This window comes from Triticum urartu, chromosome 6A (assembly GCF_056163025.1).
Source record: "Triticum urartu cultivar PI428250 chromosome 6A, HENAU_Tu73, whole genome shotgun sequence".
NCBI lineage: Eukaryota > Viridiplantae > Streptophyta > Magnoliopsida > Poales > Poaceae > Triticum > Triticum urartu.
In genome coordinates this window covers 549,216,016-549,237,139 of record NC_141878.1, presented here as the reverse complement: position 1 = coordinate 549,237,139, position 21,124 = coordinate 549,216,016, and the positions used below count along the sequence as shown (strand labels likewise).

At 46.6% G+C, this 21,124-nt stretch overlaps 1 protein-coding gene across 1 annotated transcript; it reads left to right on the top strand.

The window, feature by feature from the left end:
- The first annotated feature begins 19,127 nt into the window (after positions 1 to 19,127).
- On the top strand, positions 19,128 to 20,308 carry LOC147966222 (uncharacterized). Its single transcript, XM_087530759.1, has 3 exons — positions 19,128 to 19,271; positions 19,661 to 19,937; positions 20,016 to 20,308. Exons 1-3 carry the CDS (start codon positions 19,128 to 19,130, stop codon positions 20,306 to 20,308), a joined length of 714 nt encoding a protein of 237 aa, XP_087386885.1.
- The last annotated feature ends 816 nt before the right edge of the window (positions 20,309 to 21,124 follow it).

The window sequence follows — 21,124 nt, the reverse complement described above, 5'->3', positions numbered from 1 at the left end:
AATAATTGAAATAAAATACAAAACTTGTTTGGATTTGTTGGGACAGAGAACTTAGGTTGTTTACAAGGAGGAGGGGCGGTTTTGGAGGGGTTTTACCACATGGGCAAAAAAAAAGAAAATACAAAGTCATGGGTGGTTTTCAAGATATGAAAATCCCCAAATTTTCATAGAGTTTCTTTTTAAAAGAAAAAGATTAAACTCCCAAAAATAATTGAGAGGGAACCAATAGAGAAGAAGTTTCAAAAGATCAAACACCATAGTTTGAAGAAAAATAAAATCCTTGCCAAAGAAAAGGAAGTTTTTAAGAGAAAGGATTTCTGGAAAAGAAATTTCAAATGCCCTCTTTTAAAATCCAACAAAGTTTTTGATGAAAACCAATTAAATTTTTTTTTGGAGTGTCACAACACCTACCCCCTTAGGAAAAATCTCGTCCCCGAGATTTCAGCTGATCCTTAAATAAGTGTGGATGCTCTGTCCGAAGAAAATCCTCTCTTTCCCAAGTTGCTTCACTCTCGGTGTGATTGCTCCACTGGACTCTGAAAAACTTGATGGTCTTCTGTCGGGTCCTCCTTTCAGACTCCTCTAATATTCTTACTGGACGTTCCCGATAAGTGAGGTCTGGCTGCACGTCAATGTTCTTATGGGATACTTGTTTCTCTGGGTTGCTTACGCACTTCCTCAATTGCGAGACGTGGAACACGTCGTGGACATCGGATAATTCCTCGGGTAAGTCTAGCTGGTAGGCTACCGTGCCTCTTCGTGCCCTTATACAGAAAGGTCCGATGAATCTTGGTGCTAGCTTCCCTTTAATCTTGAACCATTGCAATCCTCTCATAGGGGATACTCTCAGGTATACGAACTCACCGGGTTCGAAGCTGACCCCATGATGTTTCTGATCATAATAACTCTTCTGTCGACTTTGAGCGGTCTTAAGTCGGTCTCTGATTAGTTTGACTTTTTCCTCGGCTTCTCTGAGCATGTCTGGTCCGAAGATGCGGCTGTCTCCGGTCTCTGACCAATTTAACGGGGTACGACATCTCCGTCCGTATAAAGCCTCAAATGGTGCCATTTGCAGGCTGGCCTGGTAGCTATTGTTGTACGCGAACTCGGCGTATGGCAGGCTTTCTTCCCAACTGGTTCCATATGTGAGGACACATGCTCTCAGCATGTCTTCTAAAACCTGGTTTACGCGTTCCGTTTGTCCATCAGTCTGTGGGTGGTATGCGGTACTGAAGGCTAGTTGGGTTCCCAGAGCCTGTTGTAAATGCTCCCAAAATCTCGAGACGAACTGAGTGCCTCTGTCGGATATTATAGTCTTCGGGACTCCATGCAGACAAACTATATGGGAGAGATAAATCCTGGCAAGCCTCTGAGTGTTGTAGGTTGCCTTTACTGGAATGAAATGTGCCACCTTGGTTAACCTGTCAGTGATGACCCATATGGCATCATTCCCGTGTTGTGACCGAGGTAGTCCGACAATGAAATCCATCCCTATTTCATCCCATTTCCACTCAGGTATTTTGTTCGGTTGCAGTAGTCCGGCTGGTCTCTGATGCTCAGCTTTTATGCGTTGACAAGAGTCGCAACATGCAATGAAGGTGGCTATGTCCCTCTTCATACCGTGCCACCAAAATCTTTCCTGAATATCTTTATACATTTTGGTTCCTCCAGGGTGGATCGAGTACGGGGCGGTGTGGGCTTCAGCTAGAATTTGCTGTTTGAGGTCCTTTATATTTGGCACGCAGAGTCTGTCTCCGTACCACAATATTCCTCCATCGTCTATGACGAACTCCGAGGCCTTGCCCATACTCACCTTTCTTTTGATGCCTTCGATGCTGGGGTGACCGGGCTGAGCTCCTTCAATTTCCTCCACAAGGTCGGGTTGTATTTCCAAGTTTGATATGGTGCCTTCTGCTACCATTATCAAGTTGAGCTTGGCAAATTCTTGTTGGAATTCGGGCCTCAAGCTGTGCAGATTGCTTTCGTCAGAGCTGGGGTTCCGACTAAGAGCATCGGCCACTACATTTGCTTTTCCTGGATGGTAATGGATACCAACATCATAATCCTTTACCAATTCCAACCAGCGTCTTTGCCGTAAATTTAGTTCTGGCTGCGTGAAAATATATTTGAGACTTTTGTGATCCGTATATATTTCACATCGGTTCCCAAGTAAGAAATGCCTCCATTCCTTGAGTGCATGAATAACTGCTGCCATTTCTAAGTCATGAGTGGGATAATTTTCCTCATGCTTGCGAAGTTACCGTGAAGCGTAGGCGACAACCTTGCCTTCTTGCATCAACACGCATCCGAGACCCTTCCTGGACGCGTCACAATACACTTCAAAATTCTTGTGTATGTCGGGTACAATTAATATCGGCGCTGTCGTTAATTTCCATTTTAGCTCTTGGAAACTTTTCTCGCAGGCTTCTGTCCATTCAAACTTCTTGTCTTTCTTGAGTAACTGCGTCTTAGGCTTGGCTATGGTGGAGAATCCTTCAATAAATCTGTGGTAATATCCTGCCATTCCCAAGAAACTTCGTATGTCCGTTACGTTGGCGGGTGATTTCCAGCCAAGTACGGCCTTGACTTTCTCCGGGTCCACTGCGATACCGTCTTGGGTCAGTACGTGGCCTAGAAAGCATACTTGTCTTAGCCAAAATTTGCATTTGCTGAACTTGGCATACAATTGGTGTTTTCTGAGCTCTCCTAGTACAATCCTGAGATGTTCCGCGTGCTCTTCTGGTGTCTTGGAGTATACCAGAATATCGTCAATGAATACCACAACGAACTTGTCCATAAACTTCATAAATATTTTGTTCATGAGGTGAACAAAATATGCGGGGGCGTTCGTTAATCCAAATGGCATTACTGTGAACTCATACAGTCCATATCTGGAGGTGAAGGCTATTTTGGGGATATCTTCTGTTCGCACCTTTAATTGATGGTATCCTGACCTTAAGTTAATTTTTGAGAATACCTTGGCCTGAGCGAGTTGATCAAATAAATCGTTTATCCTTGGCATTGGGTATTTGTTCTTGATCGTGACCATGTTAAGTGCTCGATAGTCAATACACAACCTCAGTGTTCCATCCTTCTTTTTGGCAAATAAAATTGGTGATCCCCAAGGTGAGGAGCTGGCTCGAATGTATCCTTTGTCTAGCAATTCCTTTATTTGTTTCTTCAATTCAACCAACTCGGATGGTGCCATTCGGTATGGTTTCTTGTATATGGGGGTGGTTCCTGGTGCGAGCTCAATGCTGAATTCTATCTCTCGGTCTGGTGGCATGCCTGGTAGCTCTTCGGGGAATACGTCTGGAAATTCACACACTACTGGAACCTTGTTTAGCTCAGAAACGTCCACCTTATTCAATCTCGGTTGCCGGGGTATTTTTCCTTCCTTGGCTGACACTCTTATTGTCTTCCCGTGGTGATGTGTGAGAATTACGGTCCGGTTGAAACAGTCAATAAAACCCTTGTTGGTGGTTAGCCAGTCCATCCCTAGGATGACATCCGGTCCTTTGTTTTCCAACACAATAAGATTTGCGTGAAACTCCAATCCTTCGAACTCAATGACCACATTCTGACAGTAATTATGAGTGACTTGCTGAATCCCAGGGGACTTGATGATCATGGATTTCTCCAAAGGAAGCATCGAAAAATTATTTTGCAAAGCAAAACTTTTCGAAATGAAAGAGTGAGAAGCTCCAGAATCAAACAAAACCATTGCAGGTATTGTGTTGACGGGAAACGTACCGAGTACGATATCTGGAGCATTTTGTGCCTCCTCTTTGGTTACGTGGTTCAGATGACCCTTCCTGTGGTTGTTGTTGGGATTGAAATTGTTTTGCTTGGGCGCTGAATTATTGCCGCCGTTGTTCAGCTTTGGGGTTGAGTTTCTAGGCTTGGGACACTGCTTGGCATAGTGTCCTTCCTCTCCACAGGCGTAACAAGTAACGCCGGGGCGATATGTGAACTCCTTGTCCCTTGCATGAAAATTCTTGATTGGGCGTGAGACATTGGATGAGGATTTGTGCGTCCCACCCATTTGAAAATCTGTCTTGCTTCGGTGATTGCGAGCATGGTTAGTCTGGTCCCTTTTTCGCTTGCGGATATCTTCCAGACTGCGTCTCTCATTTTCCAGAGTAATGGCTTTATCCACCAGTGTTTTAAAATCAGGAAAAGTGTGCACGACCAGTTGGCATTTAAGCGCAGGCGCCAGACCGTCAAGGAACTTCGCCATCTTCTTGCTTTCAGTCATACGCTCTTCATTGGCGTAGCGAGACAATAGAGTAAATTGACTGTTGTAATCTGACACTGTCATGTTCCTTTGTTTGAGGTCATCGAACTCTCTCTTCTTGATTTTCATAATACTCTTAGGAATGTGTGCACCACGGAAACCTTCCTTGAAATCATCCCAGGTTATGTCATTTTCGTTGGGATGCATGTGCAGAAAATTCTCCCACCACGATGCGGCTGCTCCTGTGAGATAGTGCGGAGCATACAATACCTTTTCGAGGTCTGAACATTTTGCAATAATTAATTTTCTCTCCATATCTCGAAGCCAGTCCTCGGCTTTAAGAGGTTTGTCAGTGTGAGAAAATGTTTGGGGACGTGTCTTCTGTAGCTCAGATAACTTGGAATGCTGCTGATACTGTCCATGGTAATTTCCCATGTTGATGACTTGGTTCATCATTTCCCGATGTTGTTGCTGACTCTGTTCATAAATGCGGCACATTTGTGAAAGTGCCGTTTCATTGTTCTGCTGACTTGACTGCCCTTGTGTGAAATTGTTGCCTGGTTGAGCGTCATAATTTTCCTCTGGCGGAGTAGGCATGGAGCGAGTCCAAGGACGAGACATTTTTCACTCTGGGGATATATTTTGTAAAACTCATAAGAAAAGCGAAAATGGTCGCAAAAACAAATCCAAAATTGCACAAGGATGGCAAATAATTTAAATGACCAAGGTCGCTTAAGAAAACAAATTGATTTGCGCACGGAGAAGGACTGCTCATTACATATCTTACACGCGAGCGATAATTATACAATACATCACTCAGGATATGCGTACATAATCCTGACATGTTATTTAGGCTAGTGCACTTCTCCAGTTCCTACATGATGCGCAAACAAGCTACTCCTCACAACCTATGTACATATCTTACAAAGCGGCACATCGCATGACGGGCAAGCGCACTCAGCTGGAAATGTTGATGATCTCCTTGGCCCTGCCAAGGGTGAGGTGCAGTGAGGCTGGGGACTCGACCTCCTCCTCACCAATAGGCTCCAGACGTGAAGAGCTGCGTCGAGTAGATGGAGCGGGTGCCAGGGGCGGAGCAACACGAATAGGAGTGGGCACAACGGGTGGTGCAGTGCGCGCTGGAGTGGGCGCAATGGCCTGGTTGAACTCTTCGGTGGTAGGCAGGCGACGAGTAGGTGCATAAGATGCTGATGACGAGACAAAAGTCAGTGGTGGTGCGGCGGGCAGGAGCTCCCTCCTGTTGGCGGCATAGCCATGGACTGAGTCCATGCGGGCAGCCACGAAGTCGTCCACCAGGTTGTCGAAGGCTGCCTCCAGGGCCCGGAGATACTCAATAAGCATCTCAAAAGCCTCGTCTCGTTCTCCTCTGGGGCAGGAGAAAGCGTAGTGACAGGTGTAGGGCACATGACATGGAAGATAGCGGTAGCGACGAGTCTTCATCGCGGGAAGGACATCCCTGAGGCGAGCTATCGCCTCACGGGCTGCCATCTGCATAGCATGCCTCTTCGTAGGCATGGCTCTTCCCACGAACCGGAAGCGGCGTAACTCACCACGCCCTCCCCTGAACTGCACCGTGGCCTGGTGCATGGTCAGACTGTCGTTGACCTTGTGCTGGTAGAGTGTGAAGACTGGGCGCACAGACGGCCCCATCGCGACCTGAACGATGAAGGAGAGAAGCTTGACGAACCCATCGGGCACGTTGGCGAAGGTCTGAGACTCGCAGCTGCTGTCGGCCATCTACAAAAGTAGGCAAAAATCCTGCATGGTCAGATCATAAATTTATGCTGACTGTCAGAAAATGACTACCATTGCAAAAATATAAATTAGCTCTATTATGCTAATAACCGATTAGCAATTGCACCTAGTGGCTTCCTACAGTTAGCCTGGCTTTGGTACCAAGCTTGTCATGGCCGGTTTTCCAATAAAAATATTTATTGAGAAACCAATCTTTTGAGTCCAGTATGAGAGAAATCCTCCTCACTGGTAGACAAATTCTTGATACAATAAGCCAGTAGCATAGAATATATTACAGGGTTGAGCTAGGGCTGCTCAACAAATTATTACAAGCGCGCCAATAATTATACATAATGGCGGATATAACACAATGGTGTGATGGCATACTACTGACTCGAGGATAAAGTGATGGTGGAATAACACAGTGGGGAAGTGTAATAACAAGATTCTCAAACTGGCATCTCATCGAGCGTCGAGGTGAGGCTCGATGAATTTTATTCGGGTTGCGGAAGCGGATATAATACAGTGACCAAATCCAGGGTCACACGAGACTGATTGGGATTCCTCTAGGCGTCGGACTCACTATCAAACTCTTCATCCATGAGATCACCTTCGTCAGCATCTGGCCAAATCAACAAGCCAGTGAGTACTTTGAAAGTACTCGCAAGACAGTTCGGACGTAAGATATAACAAATGCATGCATGAATGCATCATGATTAATTTACCAATGCACATTCAAAATATTAGCAGGCAAGGTAAGCAAAAAGGGAATCGGCGGTAGACCGCCTGAAATCCTGACAGAAGTATGAATGGAAACCGATCGGGTGTCTGAAGCGACGCCTCGAAAGGTAAAAAAATAAATAAAAGAGAAAATCATGCCACAGTCAGGCGTCTTAGCGACACCACATAAAGGGCTTTAAAAGAAATGCCACAGTCGGATGTCGGGGTGACATCACAGAAAGGGCTTTAAAAGAAATGCCACAGTCGGGCGTCTTAGCGACACCACATAAAGGGCTTCAAAAGAAATGCCACAGTCGGACGTCGGGGCGACATCACAGAAAGGGCTTTAAAAGAAATGCCACAGTCGGGCGCCTTAGCGACACCACATAAAGGGCTTTAAAATAAATGCCACAGTCGGGCGTCTTAGCGACACCACATAAAGGGCTTCAAAAGAAAATGCCACAGCCGGACGTCTGAGCGACATCGCAGAAAGGGCTTTTATTCACAAGTAAATAATACTCATAATGAATATTCAATTCATGATAATAAACGGGTTAGTCCATCCACAGGAATTAAACATTTAACCGGACTTAGCACTCATGTGATTCCCCGGAGTCTCTGTCATCAAACTGGCACTGTTAGGACAAGATAATACGAATTTGGATATGGAATAGATGATTCAAAGGAATGTATGACTCTGCAGAGTTTGTACAAAAAATTTTCCCACAGCCAACGGATTTCCGTAGTCACCAAGGACTAGTTCCGTTTACGGTCTTTCGGAAGAAAACACAGCTAACCAGTACACACCCATCCTACCTCTCGATGCCAGGACTCACCCTACATCGTCCAAGAAAAACTTTTGATACGGGGAGATCACAATCTCGAATAGCATGGGATCAAATTTATATACGCGCGCTCTAAGGGGTGCCCCCCTCTCGGTCCCAACCGGAAACACCCATGCCCCCTGACCGGATGACTGGCTTTAATCCAGGGCCATGGAACCATCATCCCGGCCTCTCCTTTTTGGTGTGTACCAGGAAAGCGGTTTGCAACTTACTAAACCATATCCCTTGCGAGAAACATGTGGTAGTACAGGGAAGAAAATGGGAGGAACTGGACCGATACGGTTTGACATTGAAGTCATATAGTCTGGCATAAGACTGGCATGCTACAACACTGCCATCTTACCCATCCTCATGCCAACACATGGCCATGCATACTCACATCCATCGACGTATGGATCATCGAACTCACTTGCCTCAACAATGTATGAAAATAACGTTCATCGATATGCTCATCAACATGCCATGAAACTAGCATCAAAAATGCAAAACATGCCAAGACACTCATCATATCAAAAGTTCAAGCATGCTTGCCTGGTTCAGAGTAGTCGGAGCCTAGCTCGGTGAAGTTCGCGGCTCCGTCACCTCCTTCGGTATCTACGGTATAAAGAAAATATATGCGCTATCGTGAATACCAAGAGGTGCACAAAAAGTATTCCAAATATTTTTCAAATAAATCCGATAAAAAAATAGACAAAATTTTAAAGAGGACAGAAAAAGAATCAATCAAAAATACTTTTCTGTTTAAAAGTTATAAAGGTTTTTGTCCAGGGACTCATCTGTAATGAAACAGAAAGTTTCCAGGGGCTAGCTTATAAAAACAGAAAACGCTCCAGTCTCGAATACGCCAGCCCAGAGAGGGAAACGTATTTTTCCCGAAGGCGTTTTCAGAAAACGATTCGTGTAAAAAGAACTGAGAGGCTGACTGGCGTGTCCCACCCGTCAGGTTTAAATATTCAAACGGGGGACGAAGCTCGTCGGCGCCCGAGAGCCGCGGTGGTCGCTGGCGGCGATCCATGGCGAGGCAGGGGGATCGGAGAGTACCTCCGTGTTCAGGGCGCCCTTCCGCGTCGGTTGGTGGTGGTGGTGGTCGTCGGCGAGTACCACGTCGACGGCGAGCCTTGCTCCGGCGGACGGCGGCTCGGGTGGAGATGGATCTCGTCGGGGAGAGCTGCGAAGGTCAAATTGACGCTTGAGTTAGCTCACTGGGTGCTCGAGGAGGCTACTGACGAGGTTTGGGCGCCGGAGATGGCCTCACCGGAGCGAATCGATATGTAGGCCGAGGCGGAACGGGGCGGCCGGAGTCGGGGGAGGAGACCTCCTCGAGGTCCTCCTAGTGGCCTGGCGGGGTGTCTGTGGGGTGCAGTGGTGGTGCGTGCTCGAGGGCGAGCTCGGGGTCCCCTTTTATAGGCGATTCGAGGCGGTGGCCGTGAACGGGGATCTCCGGCGATGGTTACGGTGGCGCAGTGCTTGGTCTGGGGAGATTAGGTTGTTGGGCGTCATCGTGTAGGTCCACTGGTTCCACTCCGATGCTCAACGGACTAGGATTAGAAGCTTAGGGCAGGTTTTGTCGGAACGGGACAGCGCGGGTCCGTCGGCGGCAGAGAGCGCGCCCAGCGCTGTCGGGCCACGGCGACGGTGCAGCGGGGCTGCGCTGGCATGCATGAGGCCACGCGGAGAGCTAGGGAGCAAAGGGCGGCGCGGAACAGCGTTGCAATGCTGGTGCTGCCACTGTTGGCCGCTACGGGTGGCACGGCCACCGCAGAAGCCGCCAGCTCCAGCGATGCTCGCCGCCTCCGACGCCAGGAACCAGCCAAGTGTGCGTGCGGTGCTCTGGACAGCGAGGAGGGGCTGCGCGCGTTGTGCCACAGCGCACTGTCGACGCGTGACTGAACCCTGACGAAGAGAAACGACACTGAACTCTGAATATTTACTGAATTTACTGAAAGTGCAAGGAAACAGTGCATGCAAGGTGTTCGACAGAATGATTCTGGCCTCTAGGGATTTTTCCTTGAGCTGAAACTTGGTGGAGTGGCTACTCATTGCTCTAGTAGGCTGCCTGATTTTTGGTGAAATTTTTGGAGAAGTGTAGATATGAATTTCACCAAATTTGGCAAATCTGGTCCAAACTTGCAGAGATTGAAATTTGAAAAATTTGAAAAGGGGAGGAGTGGATCAAGATGGTTCTGGGTTGTGGATGCTAAGGACAATCCAGAGGAGTTGGTTTGAGATCAAAACTCAAAGGAAATAAGGTACTTGCTTTGTAAATGACTCAGGCTCCAAATAATTGACAGAAATGATTTGAGAGATAAAATAATTGAAATAAAATACAAAACTTGTTTGGATTTGTTGGGACAGAGAACTTAGGTTGTTTACAAGGAGGAGGGGAGGTTTTGGAGGGGTTTTACCACATGGGCAAAAAAAAGAAAATACAAAGTCATGGGTGGTTTTCAAGATATGAAAATCCCCAAATTTTCATAGAGTTTCTTTTTAAAAGAAAAATATTAAACTCCCAAAAATAATTGAGAGGGAACCAATAGAGAAGAAGTTTCAAAAGATCAAACACCATAGTTTGAAGAAAAATAAAATCCTTGCCAAAGAAAAGGAAGTTTTTAAGAGAAAGGATTTTTAGAAAAGAAATTTCAAATACCCTCTTTTAAAATCCAACAAAGTTTTTGATGAAAACCAATTAAATTTTTTTTTGGAGTGTCACAATGCGGCCGGATCAGTGACCAACGGTGAGAGAGAGAGGCCGCCGCACTCCCTTTCCCCCGGCGGACGAGATGCGGCCGGATCAGTGACCAACGGTGAGAGAGAGAGAGAGGCCGCCGGAGCCTTCTGTGAGATACTCTGAAGAGCAGACTACCTTTTCCTCCATAAAAATCGTTTTATATTCTGTGTACGTGCCATTGAGTGCTATAACTTTATTTAAAAATAACGCGGCAACACGTGAAGTCGAACTTTGTTTCGTGCACGCGTGGTACACGACCTCCCTAGGTAAACAACCGCTATAGGCGTTCAAATTAGCACGTGGGATGCCATTTCATAAAGAAATGAGCTCCACCATGTACCCGCGCGGGTGTGTCTGGGCACGAAGCGTGAGTACATGCACGGTGCACCTATTCTCTTCTTGTATACATACACCACCTACGTGGGGTTGTGTGAGAGAGATACAAACCTAGAGAGATATAGTGTGTGGGTTCTTGAGAGTTTTTTTTGTGGGGGGGGGGGTCAATCAAAAAATTTAACATATGCAATGTGTGTGAAATAGAGTCATGGATATAACATATATATATAGAGGGGGCGATCCACAAGAAGAGAGTGGAGGTATCATCGGCTTGAGATGTCCATAGAATCGAAGAGAGGGATGATGTGTGTGTGTGTGCGCGCGCGCGATCGATAAAGAGTGCCATCGAATTTGTGTGTGCCCACGTCAAAGATATAGAGTGGTTGGCCTACTGGAACGTGAGATGGGACATGTGCAGTTTGTCTGTGTGGCATGGATACCTACCTGCAGCGCTCGACTATCGGTGTGTGGTGGGGGAAGAGGGAGGCCCAATTAACTATAGAGGTACAATGGCTAGTATATGTGTGGAGGAGGAGAGAGGCCTACCTCATGTATTAAGGAGATCGATCTGCCTCATGTATTAAGGGAGATCGATCGACATCCATGCATATGTGCAGGAGATGAATAAGGTTGGGAGAGAGACAGAGCTAGAGTGTTGGAGGGGTGGTAGTGGAGTTGCTTCTAACAAATGGTGGGATAGGCTTGCTAGACAAACGGAGGGCACGCCCGCAATATCAATAACAGAGGAGATGGCTGCTTGTTGTCTGTGCACGTGCGTGTGAGAGACGGGTCAGGAGGCATGCACGAATGATGAGGGGGACGATGTGGCTGTGGTAAGCAGACATAACTACATAGGAAGATCAATCGCCCTTTGTAAGAGAAAGGAGAGACATAACTTGTGAGGTACGTCGATCGATGGGGGGTAGTTAAAGTCGATCTAGGTATATGTTGGGAGATCGATCGGTATACATGCATGTGTGTGTTAGAAGAAAATGAGGCACGAGGAGAAGGATAGAGAGAGAGGGATGCATGTAGGAGGTGGTACGAGAGGCATACTATACCGAGGGGGAGGAGTGTGTGAGTACGAGAACGATGAAAAGAGTGGTGGGAGTGAGGCATGGACGGTGACAAGAGAAGAGGGGAAGCTTGTGTTTGTGCTAGGCACACCTGGCTAGCGAGGCATATCGATCGATGTGTGCCGTAAAGAAGGAGCTGGGGGCCTACACACACTATGGGTGAACGACCTAAAGTGAAAAGACGAATTTGCACGATGGAGCTAGAGAATGCTGAGGGAGGGTGAGAGGGATGCGGGCGTGTGCATGAACAAGAGAAAGTTAGCGCTAGCTACAAAGATAAGAGGGTTGTGTGGGTGTAAAAGACGAATAGAGATCATATATACTTCATTATAAAAAGTGAATTCGGATATTTGAAGAATTTATCATAGTGTTTCAAACCGACGGATGTGTGAATATATATAATGGGGATACACATGGTGTGGTTATGAACATGGTATACTACATTTAATATGTTTTATCTCTACTCTTATAAAAAATAGAGTTGTTGATGATGGTGTGCCTGCCATCCTGCATTATAGGCCATCTGATTTATATCTGGCGGATAGCAAGGAAACTATGATGGTTGAAGTTTGTAACAATCATGATTGTAGATTCTTATTGAAATAGAGAAATGAATTCAAATTTAGTTCGAATTGCAGCGGTAGTATAGACATTTGGAATGCACTAAAATGTTGGTATGAGTAGGTTACATGCATTATACAGCAAGCGAAAAAATTTAATCGGACATAACATGGATTCATACTCCCTCCTTCCATCTATATAGGGCGTAATGAGATTTTTAAGACCGCCTTTGACTATTGACAAGATTAATAGTACATGACATGCACAATGTGAAAATTATATCATTGAAAGAACCTTTCACAGACGAATTTAACGCTGTGCTTTGTGTAAGTTGCATGTCATATATGATTGCTCTAATATTTGGTCAAAGTTAGCATCGAAAAACGCATTAGGCTCTATATAGATGGAAGGAGGGAGTAGCTTTGAATAGCATTTGTATAGTAAAACGGGGCAAGACTCTCTCTTTGTGTGGTGTGAATAGTTTTATTTTTTCGTTTTCTTTTTGGTTGAGGGAAGTGCGAATTGATTTGGTACGTACAATTACAATATTACTACACGTTAGGATTCTCCCTAAAATTCAACCCGTGTCTTGTTATATCCCGAAAATTCAGATATCGTGCTCCCAAAACTCGCGCCTTCACAACCCGCGCCTTGCTATCCCGAAATTACAACGCGCGCGAAAACTCCCTCCAGCTGCCAAATCCCGACACGTGAAATCCCCCTTCTAACCCTGAGCCGAAAGGGCCACTAGTTCAAATCGGTGGGGGGTACTTTTGTAACACACCCTACATTTTGGACAAGCACGTTCCTAAGTCATGCTTCACCCCCTCCCATCGCCCCCTTTTCGCCATTCGAAATCCCAGGCCGCCATAACCTCTCCGCTCCAGCCGCGAAACCCCACCCTCCTCCGTCCGCCATGTCACCACTGCCCAGCCGGAGCCTCTTCCCCGACGACATCATCCAGCGCAACAGCTCGACGTCCCTCGTCCACCTCCCCGGATGAGGATCCATCGTCCATCTCGCCGTCCCGCCGGTTCAGCCGCCCCGTCCTCCACCTCCAAGGAGCTGCTCCGACGATCGCCTCGTCTATCGCGGCTGCTCCATCCCCATAGCGCCGCCTTAACCTGCTCCACCGGAACCACAGCATCCTCACCGACTCCTCGGACGAAGCCGAGGCCTACTCGGCGCCACCAAAGAGGTTGTACACTCATCGCATCGCACCTTCTCCTTAACTCGACCTCCCGGCGCCGACGGTGCTTCATCCTGCACCCCATGGAGCGGCTACCTTGAAGCCAGCGCCACGGGCGACATCTCCACGGCGGCTCTCCCCCAGTGCGAGGCCCCTTCGGCGGCGGCGGCCATACCAGCCGGATCTGCTGCTGCTGCTCCGGCTCTCGCTCGATCGCTCGCTCGCCCAGCTACTGCTGCTGCTCTCCCCCTCGCTCGTGCTGCTGCTCTCCCCCTCGCTCGTGCTGCTGCTCTGCTCCGATTAAGCCACACTTCAGTCGACTGAATCGACTTTTGGGTCAGTCGATTTTTAGGGGTTGGGGGGCTCGCCGGAGTTAAGAACCACCCGTAGCGGGGACGGGGGCTCGCCGGAGAGGTACCCCACTATCTATCTTAGGGTTCAGGGTGGGGGCGGGGGCCTAGAGGGCTGGCCGGGGCGGCGGTGGCGAGTTGTTTCGGGGTGGAGAGGCGGCGCTGGGGCCGGCGGTTTGGCCGGTGGTGGCTGGCGGCTCAGGGGGTGCAGGTTGAAGATGAACTGTAGGCCCTCCCTAAACTACATGTCAAGTGCCTCTCTGCTACCATTGCGTTTAGCTTCGACAGTAGCATTCAGATTCCACAGTAAATTTCAGTTTCGACGGTTAAGTTCAGAGTCAACAGTTTTTACCTCATCTGTTGTAGTCAGGTGGTTTTTGGTGATGCTAATTTTACATTCATTTTGCATCATCTATTGGAGATGCTATTAGAATCCCACTTGAGATTGACGATGTCTGTCTTGTGCTGCTTCAGCCTTGACGTCTTACGGCTCACCGGAGCTGCTCCAATGACAGAACGATCCGTCACAACAGAGCAGTGCCCTGGACGCCGTCTACAAATTCCTCAGATCTTCCTCCACACCTCCGACAACCACCTCTGCCTCAACTGCTTAAGCGACCAACCCAATGATGCTGAGGTCGACACGGCTACGACAAAGAGGTTGTACACTTGTTGCATCACTTATTACTATACATTCACGTCGATCCATTAGGCTATTTTGGTTCAATGGACAAACATCGATCCACTGGTTGTTACCATCACTCTAAATTTATGCATGCTCTCCTTACATAATCACACCATATTTTTTCGTATGCATGTCAGATATTGTACACAGTCATGCTGAACATGTAGAGAAAAAGAGAAGAGTTTTGCGCGGCAATACAATGTCATGCAGACATCGCTCCATGGTGGGTTCAATAGCAAACCCTCCCCACCCCTCTCCAGATTGTAATCCAGAGGAAGATATCTGTTCTGAGGCGGATTCGGACGCCACTGACCACTCCTATTTACCCCCCAAGGTGTTTGCTCTACCTTGGCATGATGATGTTAGTCATATCATGCATATGTTTCCTTGTAGTGCCTACTTTTGACATCATATATGTCATCTGCTTAGTTTAGACATGTTCTATAATGCCACATGTTTAGTTTCTATATCATATATGGGAATTATGCAGTCTCATGTATTTTAGCCAGCCATAATATATGTGAAATGTGCAATGCCATCCTGTTTAACCAGGCATCATATATTTGAATGATATCTTGCCCATCCTTTTCTTCATTACATTTCCATTTGTCAACAATGTTTGTACATTAAACTACTCTTCCTGTAGATCAGCCATTTGGGTGGGAGATGGAAAAATCTGGAGTGAAAACAAGGCCTTCAGAGCAGACAGTGCTACCTGTCGAAGCAGATCTCTTGTTGGGTCCCGATAGCTCCTCAGAGATGGATTCAGAGACAGATGACCAGTCCTATTCCCCCACTGAGGTGTATGCTCTAACTTGGCATGGTTATACTGCTCATATCATGCATATGGTGTCTTGCATTGCATAGTTTAGACATCACATACACAATATTCAACACCATGTTCTTAGTTCAGACATCATATTGAATGCCCTCTGTTTAGCATATAAATCACATATGTGAATTAAATGATGCGATCCTGATTACTTAGATAACATGTAGGTGAATTATGTCATGCGATCCTGTTTAGTTATTCATCATATCTTTGAATTATGTTATGCTATGCTATCCAATTTAGATAGACATCATATGTGAAATTATGTCATGCTATCTGTCGTGGTTTTGTCATGGCAGATGTACTAGAGAAAGGACTTAGTCGTGAGCCCATCGCAATGGGTTAGCTCGAAGGGGTTAAAGCGGACACAGGGACGCAAGAGGGTTTATACTAGTTCGGCCCCTTCGATGCAGGTAAAAGCCTACGTCTAGTTGTGATGGGATTGATGAGGTTTCGATGACTAGGGAGCAAAACAAGCTTCGCCTAAGTCTCGAGTTGTTGTCTGTCTCCCTAAACCGCCGCCGGGTCGTCCCCTTATATATACGGGTGACGCCCGTCGGTTCACAGAGTCCTAACACCGGTTCATATTCGTATCCGGGTTGGTCTCTCCTTATTCCTATCTTACAATACAAGTTTACATACAGATGCCGGTTTACGGCTACAAGTCTTAAACCGACTACAAGCCTCAGGCCCTCATCTATCTTCTTGGGCTTTAACACTCTTGAGTTACTGATGAAGTTAACCCGGCCCACATAGGCCGGTTTACGCCCAATAGTAATATTCCCCACATTAGGCCCCAGATTGATTTGAACGGGTTCATGTCAATCCTTAGCAAAATCTTCATCTTCAACATCTTCTCGTAGTTGCTGAACTGCCATGATGTCATCCTCTCCAGTTGCTGTAAGCCGAGGTGACGTCATCTGTCATAAAGAAAACATCCATGATATCTCCTTATTTAATAAACTCACAACAACCGAGGCGACAGCTCCACTTCCGAAATTTTCGGTTCCTGGATTCACGTGCCTGACACATGCCTTTTTGCCTTATAAATAGGGCCGAAGGGTCATTTCTTTTCTCCCCTTCGTGCCCTTTCTCTTCATCTTCCTTGCGTCGCTAGTCTCAGAGCTCCGCCGCCGCCGTCGTCTTCTGCATCGACTTTGGCCGCTGCATCAATCTGAGCGTACCAGAAAACTGTGGCGACCTTCCGCATCTTCCTCAACTCTGGTAGGTCTTCTGCTCTTCTCAACATAGATCTGTTCTATGGTTTCGTGTTCTTGCTGCGTTCATCACCTGTTCATGTTCGTATGCTAGCTCCTGGATGCATCTGTGAGCCCCTTCTCTGTGTAGTGATAACTTTTAGTATCCGCCTTTAGTTTCATGCCTAAAACCATAGATCTCACATATATTTCCGCCCATTGATTCAATACTGTTCTGCTTTGAGCTTTTGAATATTTTCCTTCTTTTCTGAACTTGCTTCAGATCCATCGCTGTAGAGAAATCTTGTGAAATCTGTTTCTGTACACTTACCCATCCGCAATCTCAACTGTTTCAATGCTTAGATCCGGCGGTTTAACTTGGTGTAGAAAAAATTAACAAACCGGTATATACCATTAGTCCCCTTGTTGAACCGCCAGATGCTGTTGCTTCGTAAAACTCCGGTTTAGATAGAGCTATCTCCGGTTTAACATTGTACATACCAGTGTACTTTAATCAATGCATTCTTGAACCGGAATCACCTATCTTGTAGATTTCATCATGGCCAAGCAAGTATATGAGTGCAACTGGGTTCCTTCTCGCGTCACAGAGACTCAACTGAACAATTTAGTCCTGATCAGCGCTTTAGGCAGCAAAAACACCATCCATTGGAGGGTCCCTGGCAAAGAATGCCCTCCCACACCTCAAGAAGGAGAGGTCGTCGTTTTCGCAGATCACTTAGCCCGGGGCTTTAAGCCGCCCGGTTCTAAATTTTACCGGGATGTTTTAGCCAATTTTCAATTCCGCCCACAAGACACTGGCCCCAACTCTGTTACAAACATGTGTCACTTCCAAGTGCTCTGTGAGGTGTTCTTTCAAGAGGAGCCCACAATTGAGTTGTTCAGAGACTGCTTCCATCTAAACCGCCGCACTGAGTTTACTGACGGTTCCAATACGGAATTGGGTGGTGTGGCGATTCAGAAAAGGAAAGAGGTCACATACCCTCACGCCAAACTACACAGCCACCCCAAAGAGTGGAATCAAACATGGTTCTATTGCAAAGACACCTCCCCTGCTGATGAAAATCCTTTGCCTGGCTTTCGTCCGGAGCGGCTTAGCAATACACACCCCTTTCCGCAAAGGTTGACTGCCAAGGAGAGAAGCAAATACACTCCTCAACTGTCCAAGCTCAGAGCCTTCATGGCCAACGGTTTAACAGGGGTTGATCTCGCTCGCTGTTGGATATCGTGGAGCATACTGCCCCTTAGTTAGCACTCCGGTTTGATGTGCGAGTATACTGGCAGTGTTGATGACCCACTGCGACATGTTAATATCCAGCTCACCGACGAAGAAGTCACAGAGGCTGTGAATAATATGATGAATGAACCAGAACACATTTGTGCTCGAACCGGCCTGCTTCCCTTTTGTGCCACCAACAAACTGCCAGCTGTAAGAGTTTGATTTTTCTTTTTACTAAACCTGTTGTTGATATATCTGGTCATTGTTTAATATCAATATTTGTTTAAACAGGGCGATGATCCGTTTTGGAGCAGGAAGCTTCCACAGGAGAAGCCAGAAAAAACAGACAAACCGGAAAGACCAACCCGGCCAAAGACTAAAGTCGTGAAACAGCCTGCTCATAAGAAGAAAACCACTGCATCTTCTGATCCGGCCACTGATGATGATGTGGGTAATCCGGACCTTGAGGTAGAGCTTGACTCACTTGTCTTATTTTTCACATGCCTTATTGATGATGATATTTGTCAGGATGATGCCGAAGCCAGCCATGCTGATGCTGCAGAGGTAATTACTCTCTCTTCCGATTCAAATCCTTTGCCTTCGCTAAAAATCCGTCAGGCAAACCGGAAGGTTAGATTTTCTCATCCTCTTGCTTACTTGGATCCCAAATTTCTTATGAAGACCCAACAGCACGATGCTCGCTGCACAACCCGGCACAGCGGCCAGGTAGTTACCTCCGCCGGTTTACCAAACAGTCCGGTTCGGAAACGCCGTTCAGAGGTCTCTAATTTGCTTATCAGTGCTTGTCCTAAAGCGGGCTGTTTTTGTCAACCTCTTAATCCATCTAACTCCGATTATCAGGTTACTTCCCACTCATCCTCTGGCGAGTCATCGGCTACTCAGCTGCCACCGCTCAAAACGGTGCTTGGGTAAGCTATACTTATCATAATATTTCTGGTATATCACTTTGGAACATATGCTGTATTTGACTTTGTTATTCCTTTCAGGGCCAAGCCTAGGCCGAGCAAGAAGGCTCGCCTGGATAAAGCGGCCGAGGAGGACGCCGTCCCTGAACCGGGTAAAACACCAGATCTTGAAGCGGCTATTCGTGAAGATATACCCAATGGTCCACCACAGCAGGATGACGATTTTATTGCTGAAGAAAGGCCTATTGATACCTCAGGCCCTATCAACCAGCCCACAAGCCCCATCCGGTTTGGGAGATCGACCAGTCCATCCCAGCCTGCTGACAAACCGACTGCGCCAGTGCAAACCGGTGATGCCAAGGATGATGAAGTTGTAATTACTAGCATTGGCCATACAAAGCCCAGCAATCCTGTTGTTTTATCCAAGCATACCGCCAAAGAAGAATTTGCTGCCATGGGCAAAGGCAAGTGGAATGTTGACTTGGCGACCTATGCTGCTCTGAATGCCCAAGATCTTCATTCTGGCTACCTGAACCGGCTGTATACCAGCCGTGATTATGAAGCTAGTCTGGTGAATATGATGAAAGAGAAATTTGAGGTAACTTCCATGTGCTTTTTCCTGCTTGGATATTTCAATCTTGTTAATTCTCCTAGCCCCCAAGGGCCGGTTTAGAATCTTCATTCAAACCGGGACTTGCTAATATAAATCTCAATGCTTCGGAATTCACTGATGTAGCCCCCAAGGGCCAGTTCAACTTAGCGTAGTTAAACCGGGACTTTAAGTAATTGTCATCTTTATTCGAGCAAATAGCCATTAGCCCCCAAGTGCCAAGTTGAATACTTGTATTGATCTTGGGACTTTAGAATCTATTGAAAGATGAAGATCAAATATACATTAGCCCCTAAGGGCCAAGTGCATAACTTGTTATGTGGTTGGTACTTCAATTGTTGTACTGCTTTCGGAATCATATATCTGTCCGTATGCAGGCTGAGCTGAAGACAAAAGAAAACCAAGTCGCCGATCTCCAAGAAAATCTGAAATCCCAACAAGCTGAAACCTCCAAAGAAAAAGAAGAGTTGACCAGCGCTTTAAGCGTCATGGAACATCTTAAGAAGGATTTCAAGAAAGAACGGGCAGACTGGGTCACTGAGAAGGCCGCTTTAACAAAGCAAGTTGAAAATGCCGAAGCCGCACTTAAACCGGTGGTAGATGAACTGACCAGCGTAAAGCGTCAAGTGCATGCTATGACTGCCGCTATCTTTGGTAGGCTTTCTTGATTTCTGTAATAACTCGGCCTTCTTATGATATGTCCAGTTTGTGAATCCTTTGTAACGTTTGCAGGGACACGCATTGGTCACTTGGGGTCAGATGTGCGGAAGAAGTTGAAAGCTGCCTATACACTGATAGAGCAATTATATATTGGCGCGCAGCGGATCATCTCAACTGCGTCCCATAACAACCCGGTGCCCACCTTGATCCAAGACACCCTGAAAAGACTGTCTATGCTTCCTGCCCGGGTTGAAGAGCTGAAAAAATCTGCTGCTCGAACCGGCGCTATCAATGCCTTAATCCGGTTAAAAGCATGGGTGCCGGATTTGATCCTATTGAAGCAGCTCAAGGCTTCCCCCACTTGAAAGAAGATGGTTCAGAGTTCAACGAGGAGGACCTGAGAGCGATAAATTGGGACGTGCGTCCTCTAGCTTGTCAATTGGTGGAAGAGGCAGACTTGTCTCATTATCAGGACCAATATGACAACCAGAACAAACGAGTGGCTGCACCAATTCCTGAAGCGGAAAATCTAATCCCTCCAATCCGTAAGCATACTTATGCTCCTGATATTGAACCGTCGTTGCTGATCCATGATGAAGTTATCTTTCAAGCCTTAATGGGAATCGACTGGACAACTGTTAATTTCCAGCCACTGGGTAGGGAAGCAGAAGCTGAAGCGGCGCAGGATGACCCGCAACCATCAGGCCAGGGCGGCGACCAAGCTTGAACCGGAGGCCAGTTTAAACTGCCTCTCTTTTATATTCCGCCAAGAAAACAATGATCTTATTTAGGCACCATGTTGCCGTGTAATAGGATAGCCAATACTCTTGCTTTTAAGATGCCTTCATGCATAGTTACTGGTACTTATACTTCTTTTGAAAGATCAAAAACCTTCAATTTATTTTTCCTGCAATCATAAAATCTAAAATTGCCATCGTTGGGCATGAAGTTGGCGTTGCCAATCTTGAAACGGAGGTATATAAACCTATACCGTCGAAGGAGAAAGTAGCTCCTGTGTATGTAATGTCGGTTTACCATATAAACCGTGCCAGGTTATGATAAACACCGTGTTATTTCAAGATGTGAATAGAAAATAAAACTGAGCAAATAGTCTCCGGATTAAAAATGGATCATATGCCGTCAAGTGATAATTGAACCGGTTTAAAACTTTGTCGGTTTAA